Source organism: Rattus norvegicus, chromosome 8, assembly GCF_021556685.1.
Source record: "Rattus norvegicus strain SHRSP/BbbUtx chromosome 8, alternate assembly SHRSP_T2T, whole genome shotgun sequence".
In the NCBI taxonomy this organism is placed as follows: domain Eukaryota; kingdom Metazoa; phylum Chordata; class Mammalia; order Rodentia; family Muridae; genus Rattus; species Rattus norvegicus.
The window spans coordinates 92,264,903-92,286,475 of NC_141541.1; the positions used below are offsets into that span (position 1 = coordinate 92,264,903).

At 44.6% G+C, this 21,573-nt stretch overlaps 1 protein-coding gene across 6 annotated transcripts in view; it reads left to right on the forward strand.

The window, feature by feature from the left end:
• The window catches only part of Sh3bgrl2 (SH3 domain binding glutamate-rich protein like 2), a 91,888-nt gene that overhangs the window by 42,895 nt on the left and 27,420 nt on the right, over positions 1-21,573 (forward strand). Inside the window, exons 3-5 of one of the 6 annotated variants that reach the window (XR_015626900.1) lie at positions 2,443-2,523; positions 6,668-9,875; positions 9,965-10,772. Coding sequence is in view for 3 of the 5 variants with exons in the window: in NM_001389250.1 (NP_001376179.1) it covers positions 2,443-2,523; positions 6,668-6,679 (93 nt within the window). In the remaining 2 variants the exon portion in view is untranslated. 6 annotated transcript variants of the gene reach the window in all.

Here is a 21,573-nt window from a genome sequence, read left to right on the forward strand (position 1 = left end):
GTCTAGAAAGCCTGGTGACCATGCAGCCTGACTCCTGGCATTCGGTCCTGAAGTTGTGCCTAAGAGTTGTTCTCCCTGACTTTCCTCGGGTGCTCTGGCATGGCCATGCCTCCTCCACGTCCACACATATCATATGCACAATAGTGATAAATACAGCTTTTAGATGGCTCTCAGCTCTTCTGCTTTTTAATTAACCTGGGTATTTGTCACTTTCTCTTAGGGTTAGTTATCTTAATAAAAGCTGCTAACCTCTGCTGAGGAATCTGAGTTCAGTGCTTTTAGGCCAGAAGTCCCCAAGCCCCAGCTACATGGCACTGAGCTAAAAGTTGATTAAATAAGAATCATGCTTATCACTTGTGAAGACATATAGTTTAGGGGATTTTTTTTTCTTTTTATAAGTTAGAAATATCCTGAGATTTCTCAATATCTAACATTTGCATATATGTTTCTTGGTGACTAACACTTGTAAGGACAGCTTCATTTCAGTGTGGATAATGGGTATTGATACTGTTGCACGTTTTTCCTACCTCTAAATATTTTTAGGTGTTTTTAAAAATTGCACGAAAGTTTGTTTTACATTTAAATTTGTGGCTTGGGGAATTATGATCATTTTGAGGTTTATAAAGATTATAACTTGAAGTACAAACATTAAATCCTCTTGGCAGTCTTTTTATTCTTTTACATAATGCTTCCATGTTACCACTAAGCTCTTTTGAAAGCAGAAAGAAGGAGGTGGCCAACTATTCCAGTAGACATCTGCAAACACAACACACCCAGGTAGAGCCTTACTCCTGGATACAGCTTCAGTCAGCCTCCAAGAGCTGCTCCGTTATCTCCTAGGAGTCTGTAATTCCAGTGGAATTCGGTAACATGTGGTGTAGGGAAGAAAGCTGGAGAGGTGTAAAGGGCCAGTCAGGTTTGTGACCTAAGAGGTTATATTATGCCCAACATTATCCATGACTGAGCCTCTGAATACCAGAGTCAGGATATGCAGGGCCTTCAAGGCCATGCTCAGTTTCTCAGGCATATTGTATGAGTACCCGAAGTCTTCCAAGAGCTGTGACCACAGGGTAGAAGGGTGAAATTGATTTTTATTGACAGAATATGACAATAAATTAGAAATGGGTGCGCTTAGGCAGGGGCTGATAATGAGGCACTGTAGTTGATGTCCAGCTGGGGTTAGGCTGCTGAAGACAAATCCAGAAAGCTGAGAGGCTTAAGGGATGTGTCAAGTAGAGGAGGGAAGAGCAAAGGCCTGCAGAGCTCACTTGTATAGGGTGTGCGGTGGTCACTAGAGAGGTGCTGTTTTCTGAGAGGCCCATATTGGAGACGGAAGGCTGAGAACTGAGGTTTCCCTGCAGGATGCTGTCAGCCGGTTCTCAGTAACAGTGTTCACATTTCAGTAAAAAGCTCAGCAAAAAGATATCTAACACAAGGTTGGCAACTTAATAAAATGTGTGATGTTCTGGTACCACTAGCAGCCTTCAGTCCCTCATCAAGATCTGCTTCAGTCAGTTGTCTTGTGTTTCTCAGTATGTTCAGCTCAATGCCAATTTTCCCATCAAGGGAAAGCCAGGAACCTCTGTACTGCTTACTTGTCTGCCATCTCCATATCTAACCCCAAAACAGCCCTCGGTCTCACCTTTTGGACATGTCTCCTGACTGTGCCCATTACCTCCACTCTGATCCTGGCTGGCACCACTGCTGGTCTACATTACCAAGTCCCCCCTTAACTTTCTCTCTGGTTTTCTCAACTCTTCATTTCTGAGACATTGGCTCAGCTTATGCCCAGTGGCCAGAGTGCATGTGGCCATGCCCAGTTTCCCCCCGGGCTGGAGCTGTATAGAGTGCAAAGAGCATGAAGTTCAAGGGCAGTGCAGCAGGCAGGAGGCAGTCCCCGCTTTGGAGCTGTCCCGCTGGGGCACGTGCTTCTGTTCTCAGAGCCCATCCACAGGAACCTGCAAAAGCAGAGCAGAAGCCTTCCACTAAGACCGACACCTGCAGACCCTCGTGACTTCTCTGGTGACCAGTGTCTTATTTATTTATATTTTCAGTCTTGGACAGCAAAGTATCAAGCATGGCATTGGAATGTGGCTTTCCTTATTAGTGACTAGGTCACTAATCTAAGGTCAGGGTGAGTCCAGACAGATAAATTCTAGTTTGACACACGAGGAAAAAGGAGTGTTTGCTCCTTTATTTCTGTTGCCAAATTTTAGTCCTGTCCTAACTTTAGATTTAGAAAAAAATACAAAACTTGTTACAATAGGCCCTTTCAACTCCAGCACAGTGAATCCAGTAGGTGCATGTGGGCCTTCCTGGGCCTTGACAGAGCAATGCCAAATTAATTGCTTCCTTCATGTAAGAGATTTTTGAAAGCATCAACCAGAAAAGTAATTGCTTGCCATGGCTCACTGGCTTTATTTTCCTTTCCTCTTTTTCTAGGACTATGACAGTTTTTTTGAATCGAAGGAAAGCAACACAGTCTTTTCATTCTTAGGCCTAAAGCCACGGCCAGCGTCCACGGTAGGTAACCTTGTGTGTTCAAGGTAGGCGAACCCTCTGTACCTGTACCGTAGTTCAGCATCCATGGTAGTTAAGCCCTCTGTGCTCTCAGAATTCATCTCAATGGAGTAGACCTTAGGGACTGGGGTTGAATGGGTGAGAGGCGCTTATATCCACTCTGCTAAACTTTCAGTCTCTCCAGTAAATACAGGCTGCAGTGTTCCACACACAATTTTTGATTTCTTTAAATCAGTTTACTAGTTGACTTTTAATTTATGACCCTATTCTTTGAAGAGGAATTTAAGGTAGCAAAATTGGTAGCTACTTTTTATTTAAATTATAAATTTGTATTATGTTTTACCCCGTGACTATACCTTTCACATTTATGATTTGTTTGATCACAGATCGAAAATATTGAGGAAAAAAAATCACATCTTTGCTGAGCATGTACAGCTTGTGCTGTCCTCATTTCTGTTTGTTTTGTCGTTGTTTTTTTTTTTTTTTAGACAGGGTTTCTCCCTGTAGCACTGGCTGTCCTAGCACTCTCTCAGACCAGGACACCCTGGAACTCAGAGATCCACCAGCTTCTGCCTCCTGATGCTGGGATTAAAGGCATTCGCCACCAAGCCTGGCTTCATTTCTTTTGAGACAGTGCCTTTCTGTGTCTGTCTTAGAACTTACTGTTGATTGGGCTAGCCTTGAACTCACAGAGATCCTTCTTGCCTGTGCCATGCACTAGGCGTTCCTGTCCTTATTAAGTAATGCAGCATAACACCTGTTTGCATAGATGTCTCGTTAAAAGCATTCAGTCACCTGGAGCTGCTTCGAACCGTGGCGGAGACAGGAGGGTGTGCACAGAAGTGCAGATGCTGTGTACTGGAGAGAGTAGAGAATCCTGGGGTCCCAGCTCAGGTTGGATCCCCACAGATGCCAAGGGGCAGCAGCTTTGTGAAATGGCAGGAGCAGAGCCACATTTGAGAGGCATCTCTGGAATCAGACTTGAAAGACGTGTTGCAGTTCCTAATCCGATCTGAGTATTTTTAAAGCTTCTTTATCAAGTCACATCTTTTGGATAACATGAAGAACCTGAGTCTGTCTTATGCAGAGACTTAGAAATAATGGATATTTTCACAACCATATAAAGCACAAGATTTACTTTAAAAATAAAAAGGTTCTTACCAAGTAAGTTAGTAGTTTGGTTTTTTTCATTTAAAAAGACTTCTTGTGACTAGGAAAGTAAGTTAGGCTTATTCTTTTAAATTATAGAGATGTAAATATGTGTGAACTAGAATATTGAAATCACTACAAGAGCCAACCATGTTGACAGCTTTCCAGTGTGCCTCACAATCCTCACACACACAGTGACTGAGGCTTGGCTCCGGCTCCAGTCGGGGCTCAGTTCTGAAGTGCATTTGAATGCAGCTGAACCTGTAGTGCATTGTGGAGGCTTTGTCTGAGTAACAGGTCCTTTGAGGCTGCCTGGGACAGGTACTGTGGGAAGCGTCAGAGGGAGGGAGGCAGTGGCCTTGGATAATAGAGGCCCTGCAGCAGCGCCTGTGAAGCAGAGCCTCCACTGTGACAGCACGCTTTGTCTGTACGTCAGCAGGCCGCAGATGGCCCGTGGGTGGTCCTATGCACAGGTTTGTTAGCAGAGGCACCCACACAGAAAGTATTTACAGGTTCTTAAAACTATTTTTATACAAGTCAGACATTGAATATTTGTTAAGAAAATTAGTATTTGTATAAAATATATCACCCAAAGATATTAAACAATCCAGATTCATCTTCAGAGAACTGGGGGATGGAGCAGTGTGTGTGGTGGGGAAATGCTGAGGCAAGGATTACCTTACAGAGGCAAGATCCCAGTAGACTGGGTCAGAACCTCGTAGAAAATTCTGTGTGCACACCATCTTTGTTCTTATTTTCTCCCAAGGTACAGATTCTTCAGAGATTCATCAGGCTGGTGTTTTTAGACTTTAGACCAGTGGTTCTCAATATGTGGGTCATCACCCCTGTGGGAGGGTCAAATGAGCCTTTCACAGGGGTTGCATATCAGCTATGAGGTAGCAGTGAAAATAATTTTAGAGTTGGAGGTCACCACAGCATGAGGAACTACAGTATAGGGGCAAAATATTCGGAAGGGTGAGAGCCACTGCAGTAGACAATGAGTTTGTCCACTACAGTTCTTGTTTAGCACACATGAAATCCTGTTTCAATCCCGAGAACTGACTAGGATGAGCATGGTATGATATCCCTGTAACTCTAACACAGTAGAGATGGAGAACGGGAATCAGAAATGTGAGGTCTTCCCTGGTTCTATAGCAAGGTCATGGCCAGACTGGACTGCTTGAAACCCTGACTCAAAACAACAGTAACAAAAGCCCACAATGTATTCTCCTTAGCATTTGTAAAGAAGTTACAGTCTATGCAGGGTTCATGATCTTTGTGATATCTGGTCTTAGTCCATTTGAAGTTGGTCCCTCAATAGGTTGGAAGCCTGGGAACGAAGTTCCTGGGCAGGAATTGTTGGGAGAGAGCACAGAACTGGCTGGCTTGGTATCTGAACCGTAGAGTGCAGCAGCCCACATACTTCGTCTTCCTCGGACATAAGTGGAAGTGTAACAGCTCACAGGTGCCTCCCCCTTCTAGTTGCTTAGTTTTACATTAGTTATAATTCATTATAAAGTGTGCAGTTTAAGGCTTGGACAACGTGGTCACAGATGTGATTCAGCAAAAGTGACCCTTGTCCTCTGTCTGCCACCTGTACCATGCGTACGTAAGAGGAAGCCAGCCAGCAAACACAGAAGCTCACTGTTAACATCTGTAATTGCCCCCACACGGTGGTAGGAGATAGCGTTGATGATTCACAGGCAGGAACGAGTTGCCTCTGACTGGGCTGTGCTCCAAAGTAGACAATGGGAGAAGGACAGAGATCACTCAATGGTGGCCTAACAGCCACACTGGCCCAGGACATATTGTTTGTCTTGCATAGGACTTGTTAATGTAAAAGGTAAATGTATTGCCTTGTAGAATTAAAGTTTCTACTTCCATCGAAGCTGAGAAAGGTGGATATAACAGGATGGGAGTGTGGAGTGACAGGAGTTGACAGTGGCAGGCCTCCATGGTATCCCCTGATGAGGAAGGGGGCCCATTCACCAGCAATTGTCAAGAAAAGCCATGAAGTGCGGTTATTCTTTTTTTTTTTTTTTTTTTTTAACTTGAGTATTTCTTATATACATTTCGAGTGTTATTCCCTTTCCCGGTTTCCGGGCAAACATCCCCCTAATCCCTCCCCCTCCCCTTCCTTATGGGTGTTCCCCTACCCATCCTCCCCCCATTGCCGCCCTCCCCCCAACAATCACGTTCACTGGGGGTTCAGTCTTAGCAGGACCCAGGGCTTCCCCTTCCACTGGTGCTCTTACTAGGATATTCATTGCTACCTATGGGGTCAGAGTCCAGGGTCAGTCCATGTATAGTCTTTAGGTAGTGGCTTAGTCCCTGGAAGCTCTGGTTGCTTGGCATTGTTGTTCATAAGGGGTCTCGAGCCCCTTCAAGCTCTTCCAGTTCTTTCTCTGATTCCTTCAACGGGGGTCCTATTCTCAGTTCAGTGGTTTGCTGAAGTGCGGTTATTCTAATAATCTCCAAGGAGATCCTCTTAGGGGAATATTTGCTGCTAGGAGGTGATTACCAAATCCATAACAGCTGATTGCACTGCACTATTGCAGCAAATGCACTGGCTTCTTGGTGACATTTGTTCATTTGCATCATGTGACAGACAGAATAGCACTTGGACAATAGGGATGGTGATGCTTTCTGAATGTTGTGACCATTTTGATGATGTCACTCATCTGGGATCACCCTTAACCAGTGCCTCTTCATGCTCCTGGGTTACAGCTACCTACTGTGAGCTAGCGGCACAGCCGTGTTCAAAGAAAGACTCAGTGGCTACTGAAAAGTGGAGCTTTTCTTTGCGTGTTTGCAGTTTGGGTGTGTGACTGAAATGGAGGCTCTGGCTTAAAAGCCAGGACTCACTTCTATCAGTAGCGTGGGGTGAGTCATCATAGCCCTCCTCATACCTGTTCCTGACATTAAAACAACACTGCCAAAGGCCATGTTCTTGTCAATGCAGCATAATAACCGTGCCTTTCCCCCTTCTGTTCTGTAGGCTGAACCTTAGAGGTAGAGTGGAAGGTGATGAACTTGCATTTTGGAGCATCCCCTGGTACTCAGCACTCACCTGCTTACCTGATGCATCACTGTGACAAAGCCACACACACAATCTGTAACTTCGCTTGACCCGGAGAAGGTGTTTTTGGAGGATGTGGGAATAATGGGGACTGCGTGATTGCTCTGAGCCAATCAGGACTGTGGTGGTGGTTCTCTTATTTTTCTGATTTGTCTGCAGTTGCTCCACTCACCTGAAAGTACTCTCCTCTGTGACAGGTCGGCTTCCTTAATGACTGACAGATAATTGGGTAGCACCATCAGGGAAAAAACACTGGACCTACCCTAGGGTTTATTAGAAACCGGTCTTGCAGAAACCCATTCCTCTCTAAGCTGCCTGCCTGCCATCCTTGAAACCATTTTGCCAGGATGGTAACATCATTGAATCCAAAAGAAGAAAGCAGTGCTGGCTGACAAAGGACTCTGAGGGTTCTTGTGGTAGCGTCACAAATGTCACTACTCTGCTACTTAACGCCTGCTGGAAAAGCTAGATGCTCTCAACTCCGTTCTGTAGTGGAGACCCTCACTTCTGTATATTCTCCAGGTGCTTCCAAAACCACCATTGCAAGATCTAATGATCACAGCCAAGTTACAAGGCAGAAAAGAATTGCTGCTTTGGAAAATGTCTCCTTCTTTATATCTTGCAAGGGGGAAGTTTCACTGTATGCATAAGCCTCCTTGAGAGGTCTATTTTGAGAGGTGCACCGCTCATATAGTAAGTTAATAGAGTTTGCTCTGTCAGTGTGCAGAAGCGTTTTCAGCTCTTGTAGTTTGCTTGCACACACATGCACATATATTTTTAAATGCAGCTCCCCAAAGTAACAGCTGCTGGTTCTATTTTGTGAAGGGATTATATTTTTGGAGAAAGGAAATGCTTGGTTAGATATATTTTGTGAGCCATTGACGCCAGTCCTGCCGGGGCTGGGGCTCAGCGGTAGAACAATGCATAGCACACACAGATTCTGCACTCAGCTCCAGTACAGTGGAAAGGAAAGAGACACCAGGCTGGCTGCCTCGTGTGACTTCCCATGTTACCTACCTTAGTCTCTACCCTCCTAGTTCTATTTCAGTCCAGCTCACAGACTTGGGCTTTTCAGAATAACACAGATAGGCACTCTTGCACTCTTGAGCACAAGTGAGACTTCAAGCAGCACAGACAGGAAGGGCTGTCTAGAGCATGGTCCTGAATGTCTTTGGGAGGCAAAGTCCCTGCTCCCCCTGGGTGAACACTGACGTGTGATTTTCACTCGCCGGGATCATGGCATATTTAGAGTTAGTTTCGCACATAGGGATGGCCTTGAACAGGAAAGAGGCTGATTGAAATCTCGGCCTAGTCCTAGCAGGGTGGTGCTGGCCTCTCGCTCTGATTCTGAGAAGGAAATGTTTGCGAAATTGAAAGGTCAAACAAGCGGCCCCCTTTGCCAGCCCACCTCAAGCTTTGCTGAACGTGCTCTGCTCCGCATGCTGAAGCTGAGATCCTGTTGCATCAAGAAGAGAGGAGGACAGCTTCCTTTATGAATGACCAAATGACCGGTGCACAATTTTCTGTCCAAGGAAAGCTTGTCAAGTTGTGGGTATTAGTGGCTGACCGGTATTAAACAAGATCCAGGAAAAATTCCATTTGGTAAATCCCGGGGAGGTTCCAGGGTTTTGTTTTTGTGTTTTGTTTTTCCTCCTCTAACTGGATATTGTGCTTGAATTTGTGAGTCTTCTGAGGAATGTTTTTAAATTGTCTTGTGAAATCAACCCAGGTTATATCGATCTACTTACTTACATCGAGTCTACTCTTGCCAGTGAGTGCCAATAACAGTTTGGCAAAGTGAAATCTTAGCATGTTTCAGTTATAGGAGCAGTAACCTTACAGTGTTGAGGAAACGGAGAAAGCTACTAAGATTTGTCATGTAACTTTTTAATTGTCCATACCATAGCTACTATGACTGTGTTAAGCGCACTGAATAGATGGTGTTCTTAGAATGGCTGTCACAGCTACTATCATTTCCACCACCATTCTTCTGGGGAGCACTGGGGACTCAGCAAGAGAAATGAGATTAGAGGTAGTGACTTGTTTTAGTGTCCAGAAGCCCAGTATGGAGTCACCACAGTTCCCAGACAACAGTGTGTGCAGAGCGTGCTGGGTCTTATATGATTTCCAGTCTGCCGGTCTGACTGACTTCTCCCCTCCCCTTCTTCCTTTCCCTCTCTCTGTTGGTTGTTGTTTGAGACAGTCTTGCTACGTAGACCTGGAACCCACTTCTGCTTCTGCCTCCCAAGCGCTAGAATCACATGCTGCTGAAATAGCGCTCTTCTGATTCCCTTTAGTTAGCTTGCCTTTAGATTGAGTCGCCACCGTCTTCAAAGCCTAGCAAAGAAGTGCAGACATGACTGGAAGGCCAGTAGCTTTCAAGGCGTAGTGTTGACTTCCTGTAGGCTTGTGGGACAAAGGAAGTGTGCTGCTCATGACCAGACAGTGCCATTTGAACATCAGGTGAGTGGGAAACGCCATACTGCTAGGTATCTGCAGACCAGAAGACAATTTAAGTTCAGGAAATTCTTTGCCAAATTCTGGGGGTTTATTAAAATCAAAGAGGAGAAAAAGGAAGTTTTGCCCTTGGATGCTAATATTCTTTAGGCTCTCCTTTTCTGCTTTATGAAGTTAACCCAATATTTCATTTTCATATTGTGTGAATTTAATCATCTAAATATGTTTCTCTTTTGTTATTGAAAGGTACCAAAGGCTTCTTATGTTTTGTTTGGCTCATTTGATTTTATTGTGGGTTTTTTTTTTTTCTAGAAATACCTTTTATATAGACATGTCCCCAAGTGTCTGGGTCCACTTCAGTCTGTGTCATTGTTTTTTTTACCTCAGTTCGTTTGTGTTTGTCTCTCAAGGGAGAATAAATTCCAGAAAACATGCATTTTAAAACTGGAGTTGTTTCTTCCCATTCCCTCTCCTTTTCCAACTTTTATTCCTGAGTTACCTTAGATCCTTCCTGTTGTGTTAGGAACCTGAGCTTTTGCTCCCATCCGTGAAAGGGTTAGACTGTTACAGGCCAGAGCTCCTGCAGCGACTCACTTGAGAAGAATGCTTGTGGTTTTGCCTGGGCACACTGGGAAGAGAACAGAGCCCTCTCTGGCCGCCCAGGACTAAGGTGGGGCTCCTCAGCCGCTGGCCTAGGTGTATCCTGTGTTCTTCCAGGCACACTGAAGCCACTAGCCGTTTGTTCCTTACTGGTTGCAGAAAACACTGGGGTGGCCATAACTTCGCTCGCATGACCTTCCTTTGGAGCCACATTTGGAAGCAGAAGACTTCCCTGGAAGCCATGTTTCTGAAGGTGGGGTCCAACGCCGAAGTCACCAAGAAGCAGTTGCAGAACTTAAACCCCAGGACAGATGGGGAGTGGGGGAGGGGTCAAAGGCAACAAGCTGTAAGCGGACAGAAATATGTCTGCTCATGAAACCAAATCAGCAGATAGCCCTGCCTGTTTGTGACCTAGATTCCAAAGGGAGTGCTTCTTAGTTCTAGACACACAGGCCAGATTAGCAAGGCTGTCTTTCCTGCCAGCATGAATTAAGCCCTCTCAGTGTGATAAGTCCTGTCTAAGCAGTACAGGAGGATGAGGCGAGCAGATGGGAACATCCGGTACAGCCGTGGTCAGTGGCGGGCCAGGTAAGTTGTCAGCACTGGTACGGCCCATCCCCAGAAAGGTTAATGGTTTCTTCTTACTAAACCATCCTGACTTTTTAGATCTTATACATGCTATGGACTAATATACATACATACATACATACACACACATACATAGGTACTGAAGATACATGCATACATATCTACTGAAGTATAGAGTGATAATAATAACCCCCATCTGCCTCCTGCCTCCCTCACTGCCATTCTCCCAAGGCACCCCCTGCGCCCCATCCTCACCTCTGTCTCCCTGTTGAATATAGAAAGCCTCACCCTGTATTTGTGTGGATTGAAGTCTTCCTGCCCTTTTCATTTTGTCCCCATGTATGTATTCTTAAAGAAAAATAAACAGAATTAAACCAGATACAGTTTTATTTTTGCTTCTCACAATGGGAACTCTTGTTGTTAATCATTATTCTAATGTGTGACTAGATAACATTTTTTTCTCCAACTGTTGACAGTTGAACATTGGTGTGAATATTCTTTCATTTGACTTCTGGTATAAGTAAGAGATTTCTTACCCAAAAGTGAAGCCACACCTTAAGTCGTATTGCTGGTTGTACAGAAAGAACACGCATTAGCTTTAAGGACAGAGACCGATTGCTTTCTCGAGCTATGGTACCAGTATATACCTCCCACCAGAATGCTAACATTTTTATGACTGCTAATCACGAACAACCTGTGTGATTGTTAGACAAATCTATACCCAGCATCTAATGTAAGATGATATCTTGTGGTTTCATTTGGCCTTTTTTTTTAAATCATTAGTAAATCAAACATGTTTATTATGGGGCTCCTGTGTCAAACTTCTGTGCTACTTGGATATTTGGCTATGTTTTAGTTACTGGAGTGCTCTGTATTCCTGGGGATGGAACCCAAGGCCTTGCATATATGAAGGAAATATTCTACCTCCGAGACATACTTCTAGCCCATGAGTTACTTCTTAAAGCGAAGAGAAACCAGGAATAAACAGTCCTCTGAAGCCTTTTCCTGAAATGTGAAATGCACATGAAAGTTTATTCTGTTTTTAGGGAATAAAGCTAAGTATGTTGATTGACAGCCTGTCTGTCTGCCATGAGAAGTGCTGGGGACGTCTCTAGGAGACTGTCTCTGAAGGTGCCATAAGGTTCGTCACTTTCCTGCCTTGTTTGGCAGGAAATCAATTGGATTTATGCTCTGCCTCAGTTTGCTTTACTGGATTTCACCAAGCGAAAATCTTTATGCAGACTTTATGCTCACGTATACCTGTTTGCTTAGGAGATCAACATACAGTGGGCTTGGAGCCATGGCCAAACAAGGTGTGGCACTTAAAAGAAAGCAGAAAACTCTTAGACAAGGTGCTTGAGCTCAGACTGGGGGAGTCCCCAGGCGGAGAAAAGATCCAGGTGGTGCTAGGCATAGCCCAGTGAGAAGCAAGGGTTTCCACGTGTGTAGAACTGCAGGGGACTGGCTCTCGTCCCTCTAAGGAACTGTTTCAGTAGATGACACTGGCATTTTAAAGTGTTTTAACAACTGTTATCATGAATAGAATAAAATTGAGGTCCCTTTATAAAACAGCTATCTACACTACTATACATAATATAGGGCCCCATAATAAAAATCATTATACCCAAACCTTCCCCTGAAGAAGCTTTAAAGCAAGTGCCAGTGTTCACCAGCGTTAAACAGAATGAAGCTCTAGTTCAGAATGCTGCTGTCCACCAACCAGCAAGCCCCGTGGGTCAGAGCCCTTGAAGGGTGCCTACCCAGGTTTGTGACGTGGTTTGAGTGTAAAGATATTCCAGATTTTATACTTATTGTAAACACTCAAATGAGCTTGTGGATAATTTTCATATCATTTATACATTAAAACAGTCTGAATATATTGAGTATTAAAATGATCTCTTGTTCCCGTAAGTGTGGCCCCTGGGATATTTTAGGTTTAACGTTTGGTTTTCATTATTGCCCTGCTGGACAGCACTGTTCTTCACACTCCTGCCTGAGTTTACAATAGAGAAATAAATGCATTTGGAATATTTTTAGGTCTTGAGGAAAGTCCTCCATTTTTAATACTGAAGGAAACTGCAAACATCTTTGGGAGCATAATTTTCTGATACAGATGCCAAAATGACTTTTTCATTCTGCCTTTTGCTCCTGTAGCTTTTTTTTTTAATAGTGAAGGAAGTGTCTTCTCCTGGACATGGCTGTGCCATGTGTTGTCAGAATGTGTGACCTCTCTCTCTGCAGCCTCCTGTTTCCTGTTATCTAACTGAGCTCATGTCTGGAGTTGTCCTGTGTCAGAACTAGGTCACGATGGCATTTGTATTTTCTGTTTTCAAGGGGGGAAGTAATGACTCACTCACTCAGACGCCAGCTATAATCTTCAGAACTGTGGTGAATGTTCCTGGGATGTGAGTCCTTTATTTGCAAAGTTAAAAAACAAAAGTATATGGATAATCTGCCTTTTAGACATTTCTTTCTGGTGGTAGTGCCAGAGATTAAAACAAACCTGCCCAGGGTTTTAAAGTAGTTTTTGCTATTCTCTTAGAACACTAACTTTTAGGTAAACCTGTAGTATTCTTGCCATTAAAATAATTGAGTGATGTATTTTTCTTCTTTTCATTACTTTGGGAGTCTTCTCTGTAGTAAATGAATTAGCTCTTGCAGGACTGAGAGACGCCAGCCTTTGCATTCTATTCAGCTCCTCGTCCTGTTGCTTTGGGGCCATAATCTGCCATGTGAATGAACTGCGTACCTGTGTGCAATTTTCCTTTCTTGGGTGGACAGAGCAACGTGTTCAAGATAAATACTCTTGTTAAATCAGCTTTATGTTACTAATGTTATGATCCCACTTCTTTCATCTGCTTAAGTTCTCTGGTTTTCCTCCCTGCTGATCTAGTTCATGTCGCGCACAAATGAAATCACATTAGTAGATCTCAGAGATTTGGGGCTGGGGCAGTCTGAAGCCTGGCTCCATGACAGATGCCAAAGACGATCATCATGCCTAAAGGCCAGCAGTTTGCCAGCCGAGGGTCTACCCTCTCGTCTTGCTTCCCATTGTTGTGATAAATCACTGTTGATGTGCTCTCAGAAATGTGGGCACCAGCTAGCAAGGGTGACAAGATGTGGCAGGAGCATCCCCGTCTCCAACATGGGAACCTGAGTAATCCCACAGCTGTCCTAGTAAATGTTCATTACCATTCCAGCATCCTAATCGTGGGTGAGGAGCAGAATATTGGCAGGCTATCCAGCCTGCCCAGAATGATTCTGCAAACGAGTTTAGCTGCTACGGTGACTATAGCATTCACAACTGTGGACAACTTCTGACCAACAGCAAAATACTTTCCCTAGTCAGGACTCACCTAGGGCACCATGCTGCCTGTTAATGAAAGAGGCCAGTGTGACCAGGTCTCCTAGTGCAGCTTCACTCAAACCCCAGTGTGCAAATAATTGCATCTGCAGTAAGTGCAAACAAAACACGGCTGGAATCTAGACAGCTGCAAGGGTTGTATCAGACCCACACAGTGACGTCAAGGAGGTGTCTCCCTCAGGTGACAAACCTTCAGCTAAGTGCGGAGGGTAAACGTTGGTCAAGATCGGTTCTCTGTAAGGTTTTTCCAGTAATAATAACTGCTTATTAGTGACTTGGGCAAGTGGCTCTTTATTGGTACTATTTTCTGTATGTTATAATTTACATTTTTTTGTGATTTGCTTGTGGACTTGGGATCACATACATGGTCATTTGTACTACATAGCAAAAGGAAAAAAGACTCCAAATAAGGTATGCAGGCAAGGCCTGAAAGTGTGTGTGTGTGTGTGTGTGTGTGTGTGTGTGTGTGTGTGTGTGTGAGAGAGAGAGAGAGAGATGTATTCTGTGTGTGTATGTGTGTATGATGTGTGTGTGAATGTGTATCTGTGTATGATGTATCATGCTGTGTGTGTGTGATGTATCATGCTGTATATGTATATGTGTGTGATTTATCATGCTCTGTGTGTGTGTGTGTGTGTGTGTGTGTGTGTGTGTGTGTGTGTGTGTGCGTGATATAATGCTGGATTGTACCAGGGCTTCCTACATAGCTTCAAGCATTTTCACCATGTCCCTACCCTTTAAGCCTTTTTTCCTTATGTCTTTAAGTTAGTGAGCTTTCTAAGAAAGGGAGTGGGGGTGAGACAAACACTTGTTTCCCTCTTCAACAATGGCATAATCACCAGTTCATGCCCAGATGCATTTAGTTCAAAGACAGGGCCTTGCTCTTGTCTTCTGGGACCATTTTGTGGAGTTTGCTGATGGTAAGTTGAATGTGTAAGTTTGTGTGCTGCTGTTGGAGGACGCCCAGTGCTTTTGCTATGCAACTGTGAGTATAAATGTTGACTGTATAGTGTTGCAGACATCACGTCTCTGGTGTATTTAATTGTCTTTAGTTTGCCCTGCTTTTGTACAAAGAGAGTCATTACTTGTGTGTCTTTACTTGTGGGCTATGAATTTGTCACAGAGCTGCCTGTCAGATGAAATATGTGTAGTGTTAGAGTGTGCACAGTCTGTTTGGTAATTGACTATATGGCCATGTGCTAAGAAGTCCTGGCTTTTTTTCTTACTTTATCGCTGGAACTCTAATTCCTTATCTTTTTTTTTTCTCCTGCTGACAGCTATAAGTTTGAAATATGTTAGCCTAAGACCAATTAAGAGATAAGAATCACACAGTGATTTAAACAAGGGAGATGAATATAAGGAATTGCTGAACTCTGATTTTAAAAAAAACAACTTTTTTTTAAGCCTGTCAGATATAAGAATCCCCTGGGAGTGATGGAGACTATCCAAGAAGGGGAAACTTGAAGGGAGGCTGTCCTTCAGACGTCCTTGAAGGAGATCAGGTAGCAGTTCCTGGTTGGTAGGAAGTTTGCTGGTCAAGCAAGAAGCAACCCATGGAGTACAGGCTAGGGCCTGCTGAGCAAGAGAGCAGCCATGCTTTTATTTATTTATTTTTTATTTTTTTATTAACTTGAGTATTTCTTATATACATTTCGAGTGTTATTCCCTTTCCCGGTTTCCGGGCAAACATCCCCCTCCCCCCTCCCCTTCGTTATGGGTGTTCCCCTCCCCATCCTCCCCGCATTGCCTCCCTCCCCCCAACAATCACATTCACTGGGGGTTCAGTCTTAGCAGGACCCAGGGCTTCCCCTTCCACTGGTGCTCTTACTAGGATATTCATTGCTACCTATGAGGTCAGAGTCCAGGGTCAGTCCATGTATAGTCTTTAGGTAGTGCAGCCATGCTTTTAGAAGGAGCAGGTGGCAGTATCAAAAGGAGGTCTGGCCCAAGTAGTGTCCGTGCCAAAGGGGTTATCACACAGCTCAGGCCAAAGGTGCAAGGTTACTAAGGGACTTTGTAGACATAAGTTGCCCACACTGCTGACCTACTGTGCAGCAGTCGGGCACAGTAGGAGAGCCACTTCTCACCTGGTGTCCCTCCTGTATCCTCTACTAAAAAGTCTAGCACCTGACCCTTCAAGAGTACAACAATTAATGGAATTCTCTCCCTTACCACAAAGCAGCAAACAGAAAAGTGAATTTGCAGCTAAAAAAGTAAGTCAGTGACTAAGATGTGCCATCAAGGAATTCTGTAAAAGGAATCTCTTAGTGACATCTGGAACCAGTTGTGTTAAGAGCTAAAGGATGAGATTGCCAGTTTTGTAAAACCTCGGTAATTTAAGTAAAAATGTCTTACAGGAAATATGTATGCCTTGCTGACGTGACCTCCTTGGAGAGCTAGTGATTGACTAAGCTGAGGAATGGCCTCGTCACAAACACAAGTGCATCTGGAAGATACAGAGTTGAGGCTTGATCCAATCCTTACTTTGATTGTGTACCCGATTTCATTAAGCTGTTGAAATTTAATTTCAGCCTGTGAGTGATTACACACCTGTAACACTCCCAGAACTCGGGAGGCTGAGGCAGGATTGAAAGTTCAAGGTCAGGCTGGGCTACACAACAAAACCCAACTTGTATTTATTTTAAATAGAAAGGAAAAAGAATACTATGGTGCTGAAGTGTGTGTGTGTGTGTGTGTGTGTGTGTGTGTGTGTGTGTGTGTGTGTGTAGCTTATGATGTAACTTCTCATGTGAGCAGGGACTCAGGATAAGCACTAACCTGTTTTTAGAGCATTAGCCTCAGCCTAGTCCCTTGACTTCCAAAACAGTCAATACAAAAAAACCAGTAATTCTAAAGGACTTGGTTCTTAGGGCTTGTGCTTGGGCACACTTGGGTGTTCCCATCACCCCTCCCCTCCTTACCCTTGCAGCAAGTAAAAAACTGCAAAAACACAAAACAAAACAAACAAACAAACAAAACAAAAACAAAAACCCGAACCAAACAAAACCTCTGTAGCATCTGACCTGTTTGCCCTGAAAAGGTCATCCGAGGTGGAAGTGAAGGACCAGGCAGGTCTCAGGAAACGGCAGGTGCTGGCTCCTGTGATAGCATAAACCCCAACTCTCAGGTCAAGGGATCCAGTGAGTGATGCCCGTGAGTGATGCCTGGGCAGTGCTGCGCTCACCTCCGCCCTAGAGCCTTGGTCTGTCCCTGGTCCATGTTTTGATGTTCTTGTGTACCTTGGGGATCTGTGTGCCACTAAGACACGTCGATCAGGTCAAGAGTAGAAGCTCCGTATTCAGAGGGCCAGTACCATCCTCCACCTTGATGAGCACGTGATGGGCACGTGAACGCTACTCCCAGCACGGCTCCTCACAGCGCCCTCCCCATTGCATGGGCCAGTCTGCCTGGGACAGGCGCTGTAGGGGAGGAGGCTGCACCGGACCCTCTGCACCAGTGGGCTCCGCACTGTGGATTTTGTGATTGTCCACAGGCAGTGCTGAATACTGCTATTACCTAGATGCTGACTACCTTCATCAGAAAGCCCAGAGTTTGTCAGACATTAAGTGTAGTGTAAGCCATGTAGGGAGAATGGGGACTTTTATCTTAGCAAAGCGTTATTTAATTGAACAGCCTGGCTTTTTTTTTTTTTTTTCAATAGCTGAAGAAGGCTGACTGCTTCTGCTGTGCTACACAAATATATCCAAACCTGGGACTTTTCTATACTATCTATTTTTCAGTAGGAACAAAATTCATTTAATCTCATGCATATTTTATAGCCGTTAACTACCCAGTCAGTTTAGACAGCGACAACTTTCGGGTTGTTGCTCTGAGTCAGAAAAAAATTCTGGCCTTCCTGGGTTTCATACTAGCCTCAGTCTAACGTCAGAAGTCGATAGACACTGCTGGTAGAAGCATGACGGGAATCTGACAGGTTAGAAGTTACTAGATGTAGCCCTTAATGTGTGAGCTAACTGCTGTTCAGTATTTTTCTTAGTTAGAACAAGTGGGTAGATGATAAAAAAGCAGCGTGTTCTCTTGTCTTCTAGGAGCTGTAATTATAGTCAAAGTGAAGTTCTGTGCCTAATAATAACTTCGGTTACATTGGAAGCCAGTGGGGAATGACTGCACATATATTAATGTAAGATCAAGGAAGCTCTCATATCTTGATTGATATGTATGTAGATATATTATATAACATGTAATATATATAGTTAATAGTTATATATGTCTTAGTGGATATTTGTCTCAAGTTTTAGTTCTACTGAGTTGCAGAGACAAAGCCAAGAAGAACATAGGCTGTCCCTATGATTTAGCCGAGCGACATTGTCTGGGCCAAGAAGAACATAGGCTGTCCCTATGATTTAGCCGAGCGACATTGTCTGGGCCGAGGCTAAGAAGCATGACCTTCAGCGACAGGAAGCCACGAAGTCAGCGTAACTGCGGAGAGTGGCAGCCAGGCAGTGCTGTGGGGCTGGAGGGATGGCTCACCAGGTAACAGTGCACACTATTCTTACTAAAGACCCAAATTCCGGTCTCTACATCTACAGCACACATAGCCCATAACTCCCAGCTCCGGGGAATCCAATGTCTCCAGCCTCCGCCTGCACTCATGTGCACACACTCATGTGCACACACTCATGTGCACACAGCTAAAACTAAAATACACTTTTAAAAGGGAGTGATGCTAATGTCAAAAGGAATGGCTCAGCCAACGGCGTTGGACAAAATTGCCACATTTTAGAATTGAGACAGGATCCCTACATATGGTCATATGGAGGAAGGGACGGAAGGTCATGGAAGGTCATATGGGACGAGACAGTTCTTGATGGCAGACTTTTCACCTCCCTCCATGGCTGTCCTGGGTACTTTTTGTCAACTTCATACAAACTAGTCACATGGGAAGGGGGAACCACAATGGAGACTTTGCCTCTATTAGAATGGCCGGTGGCCACATTTGTGGGTATTTTCTTGATTGATGATTGATAACGGGAGATCCCAGTCAACTGGGATCGGTGCCACCCCTGCACAGGGAACCCTGCCTTGAGTTCCCGCCCTCACATCTCTTCATGGAGGACAGAAGCTGTAAGATAAAACAACGCTCTTTCTTCCTAGGTTGCTTTTTATCATGGTATTTGTTACAGAAACCAAATAGAACAAAGACCTTCTACGTTCTTTTATGTAGCATTCTTATTTCAAAATAATTTATAATGAGCAAACTCGTAGATGGGGAAGGCAGCAGCCTTTAGTGACTCAGATTGGCCACGGTGCTTCCAGATCTCTAATGCACTCTTTGATGCCTGCTGTTTCCCACTACCTTGAGAAGCAAAGTGACTCACAGTTAATTCTAAAACTGCAGATAGATCTAATGGGAGGGAAACTACTGGAATATGCTATACAAAGATAATCGGTTCTGTGTGCATATAGATCGGTGTATACTTTTAATAAAGAGATAGTTAAATAATACATCCAGCTTGTGTGGTGGCACACATGTGCAGCCTCAGCTATTTGAAGCAAGAGCATTACAAATCTGAGGCCACTGAACAGAGGAGCAAGACCCCTCTAACAAAAGGAGCCTGGGTATTCCAGTGCTAAAGATGAACGTAGAACAAAGGAATGGCGTTTACAGGTGACCAGGTGCACTATTTCATCCCTTCATTTTTATGCAGAACACACACACGCGCACGCACACACACACACACACACACACACACACACACACACACACACACGCTGGATAAATCTTGAGAAAGCAGTTTAGTGCTCAGCCACTGGGTCTTAAGCAGGCTGTCCTTCATTTGTACAACAGGGCTTGGGCAGCAGCGACACCTAGAGGCCTGATGTCTGGATACAAGTAGAGGGCTTCCTGTTAATTTTAACCATCACCAGAACAAATAAATAGAACCCTGAAGATGGCAACGGCCTATTCAGAAGCCTCTTGCGGGAAGCCTCGTTGTAGGAGGAGGGGGGACGTGTGCTCCCGTGGAGGGGAAAGATGAGCCCGTGTGGAAGCAGGCCTGCATGCATTTACCTTCTGCAAGCTTCTGTCCAAGGATATAGAGGTTTCTTTAAAGTGAATCATGGAACAAATCAGATTCCCCATGTCATCAACCATAGGATCTCACAGACTTGGCAAGAGAAAATATAACTATGGTGTAGGCTCTGGAGGAAGCCACACAGTGCTCAGGGCAGTACTCGCTGGACCAGCAGAAAGCTAAGAGCAGACCTGCTATGGGCCAGAAAGCTGCAGTGATGAGCCCTTCACTTGCTAACAAGGAAGCGGAATAACCACACAAGAGAGGAGGGAAGATGGGCACAGGGGTGCATCCCTGTTGCACTTTACACAGCAACATTAATTAACAGTGCAGTGACTCCCGCTACTCAAAAGCCGCCTAGATATGGTGGCTTACAACATGGACACATGTAGAATTCAGGTTAGATGTCTCACAAGCCAGTTGTCAAGCGCAGTGACTTCTGTGTGTTCCAGAAGAAAATCAGCTGCCACCTTCTCAGCCCCTGGAGGCTGCCTGGTTGACAGTCACATCACACAGACCAGTGTGTTACTTCCTTGTCTCTTCTCTTGCTCAGACACTCTTCCTCGTTCTTGAAAAGACCCCGGTGATTGCCTTGAGTCACCACACATAATAATCCAACATAACCTCTTCATCTCCAGAAGTTTCCACCAGCAAACCTGCTGGTGCCGGTGTAAAGTAGTGCGTTCACACGCTGTCTTCAGCAGAGGACATTATCCTACATATTGTGAGCATTGCATGTGCTAACCCTGCGATGCTGGCTAAGGATATTTCAAGTCCCTGGCTCTAAGGAAGGAAGGATGTGGATCAAGCAAATAAATCAGATTCCTAGCAGTGTTAACTAGGAGGTTAGTTCAGATGAGGCGATTAGTTCAACGTCTGACTGATAAGAGTTAGCCAAGCAAATGGCTTTTAAACAGAGCAAATATCAATACGCAAAGGTTCTGTGCAAAGGTTCAGAAATGTACAAATGGTTCATTAGTTTCTATGATTAATAAGATATTGGGTGATATTGCTAAAAGTGGCAGATGAGACTTAGCTATGTTGTGAGAGAGATTCTTGGAGGCAGGGAGGAAGGGAGGGAAGAAGAAAGAGGGAGAGAGGGAGGGAGGGAGGGAGGGAGGGAGGGAGGGAGGGAGGGAGGGAGGGGGAGGGCGGTTTCCCACAAAAGCATTTCTTCTCTGTAGGATGTCATACAGGTGAATGCAGGTAGAAGATAGAACGAGGCCTGTCATTGGACAAGAAGGAAGGATGGGCGGGAGAAAAGTTTTAGAGAGGGGAGGAGACTGGAGGAGGCAGGAGAAGCAATGGAGAGAACATGGAGGCTGATGTTAGGATTCCTCTCTGTGTATTTACAAGTTGTTATGAATATTCTTAAGGGATGGATGTGTACAGGGCTGTGTATGTTTAGGTAGGCAATTATATCTTATCAGTTGGATCAGAGGTTGTTGTGTTGTGTGTTCCTTCATGTGGAGATTTAAGTTTAAGAGAGTATGTGGCGGCCAGAGACACAGGGCCGCCATGGAATCGGGATGGATATTTCTGGCATGGCGGCAACCTGCCTTGGGAACTGGATGGGTAGAGAGATTGTTGCCAGGCTCAGAGAGAAGCCTTCGGCAGTGTGATAGGGGTTGGAGCAGAGCGGGTGAGGTGCTTTGCTGACTGAGATGAAGATGTCTACCAGATATCTTGGGGCACTACGATGCCCCGACCTTGTGCGGGGGTGGGTGAGGGGAAGACAACATTTATTATAATTTTACAGCAGCACTTCTCTGTCCTGTAGG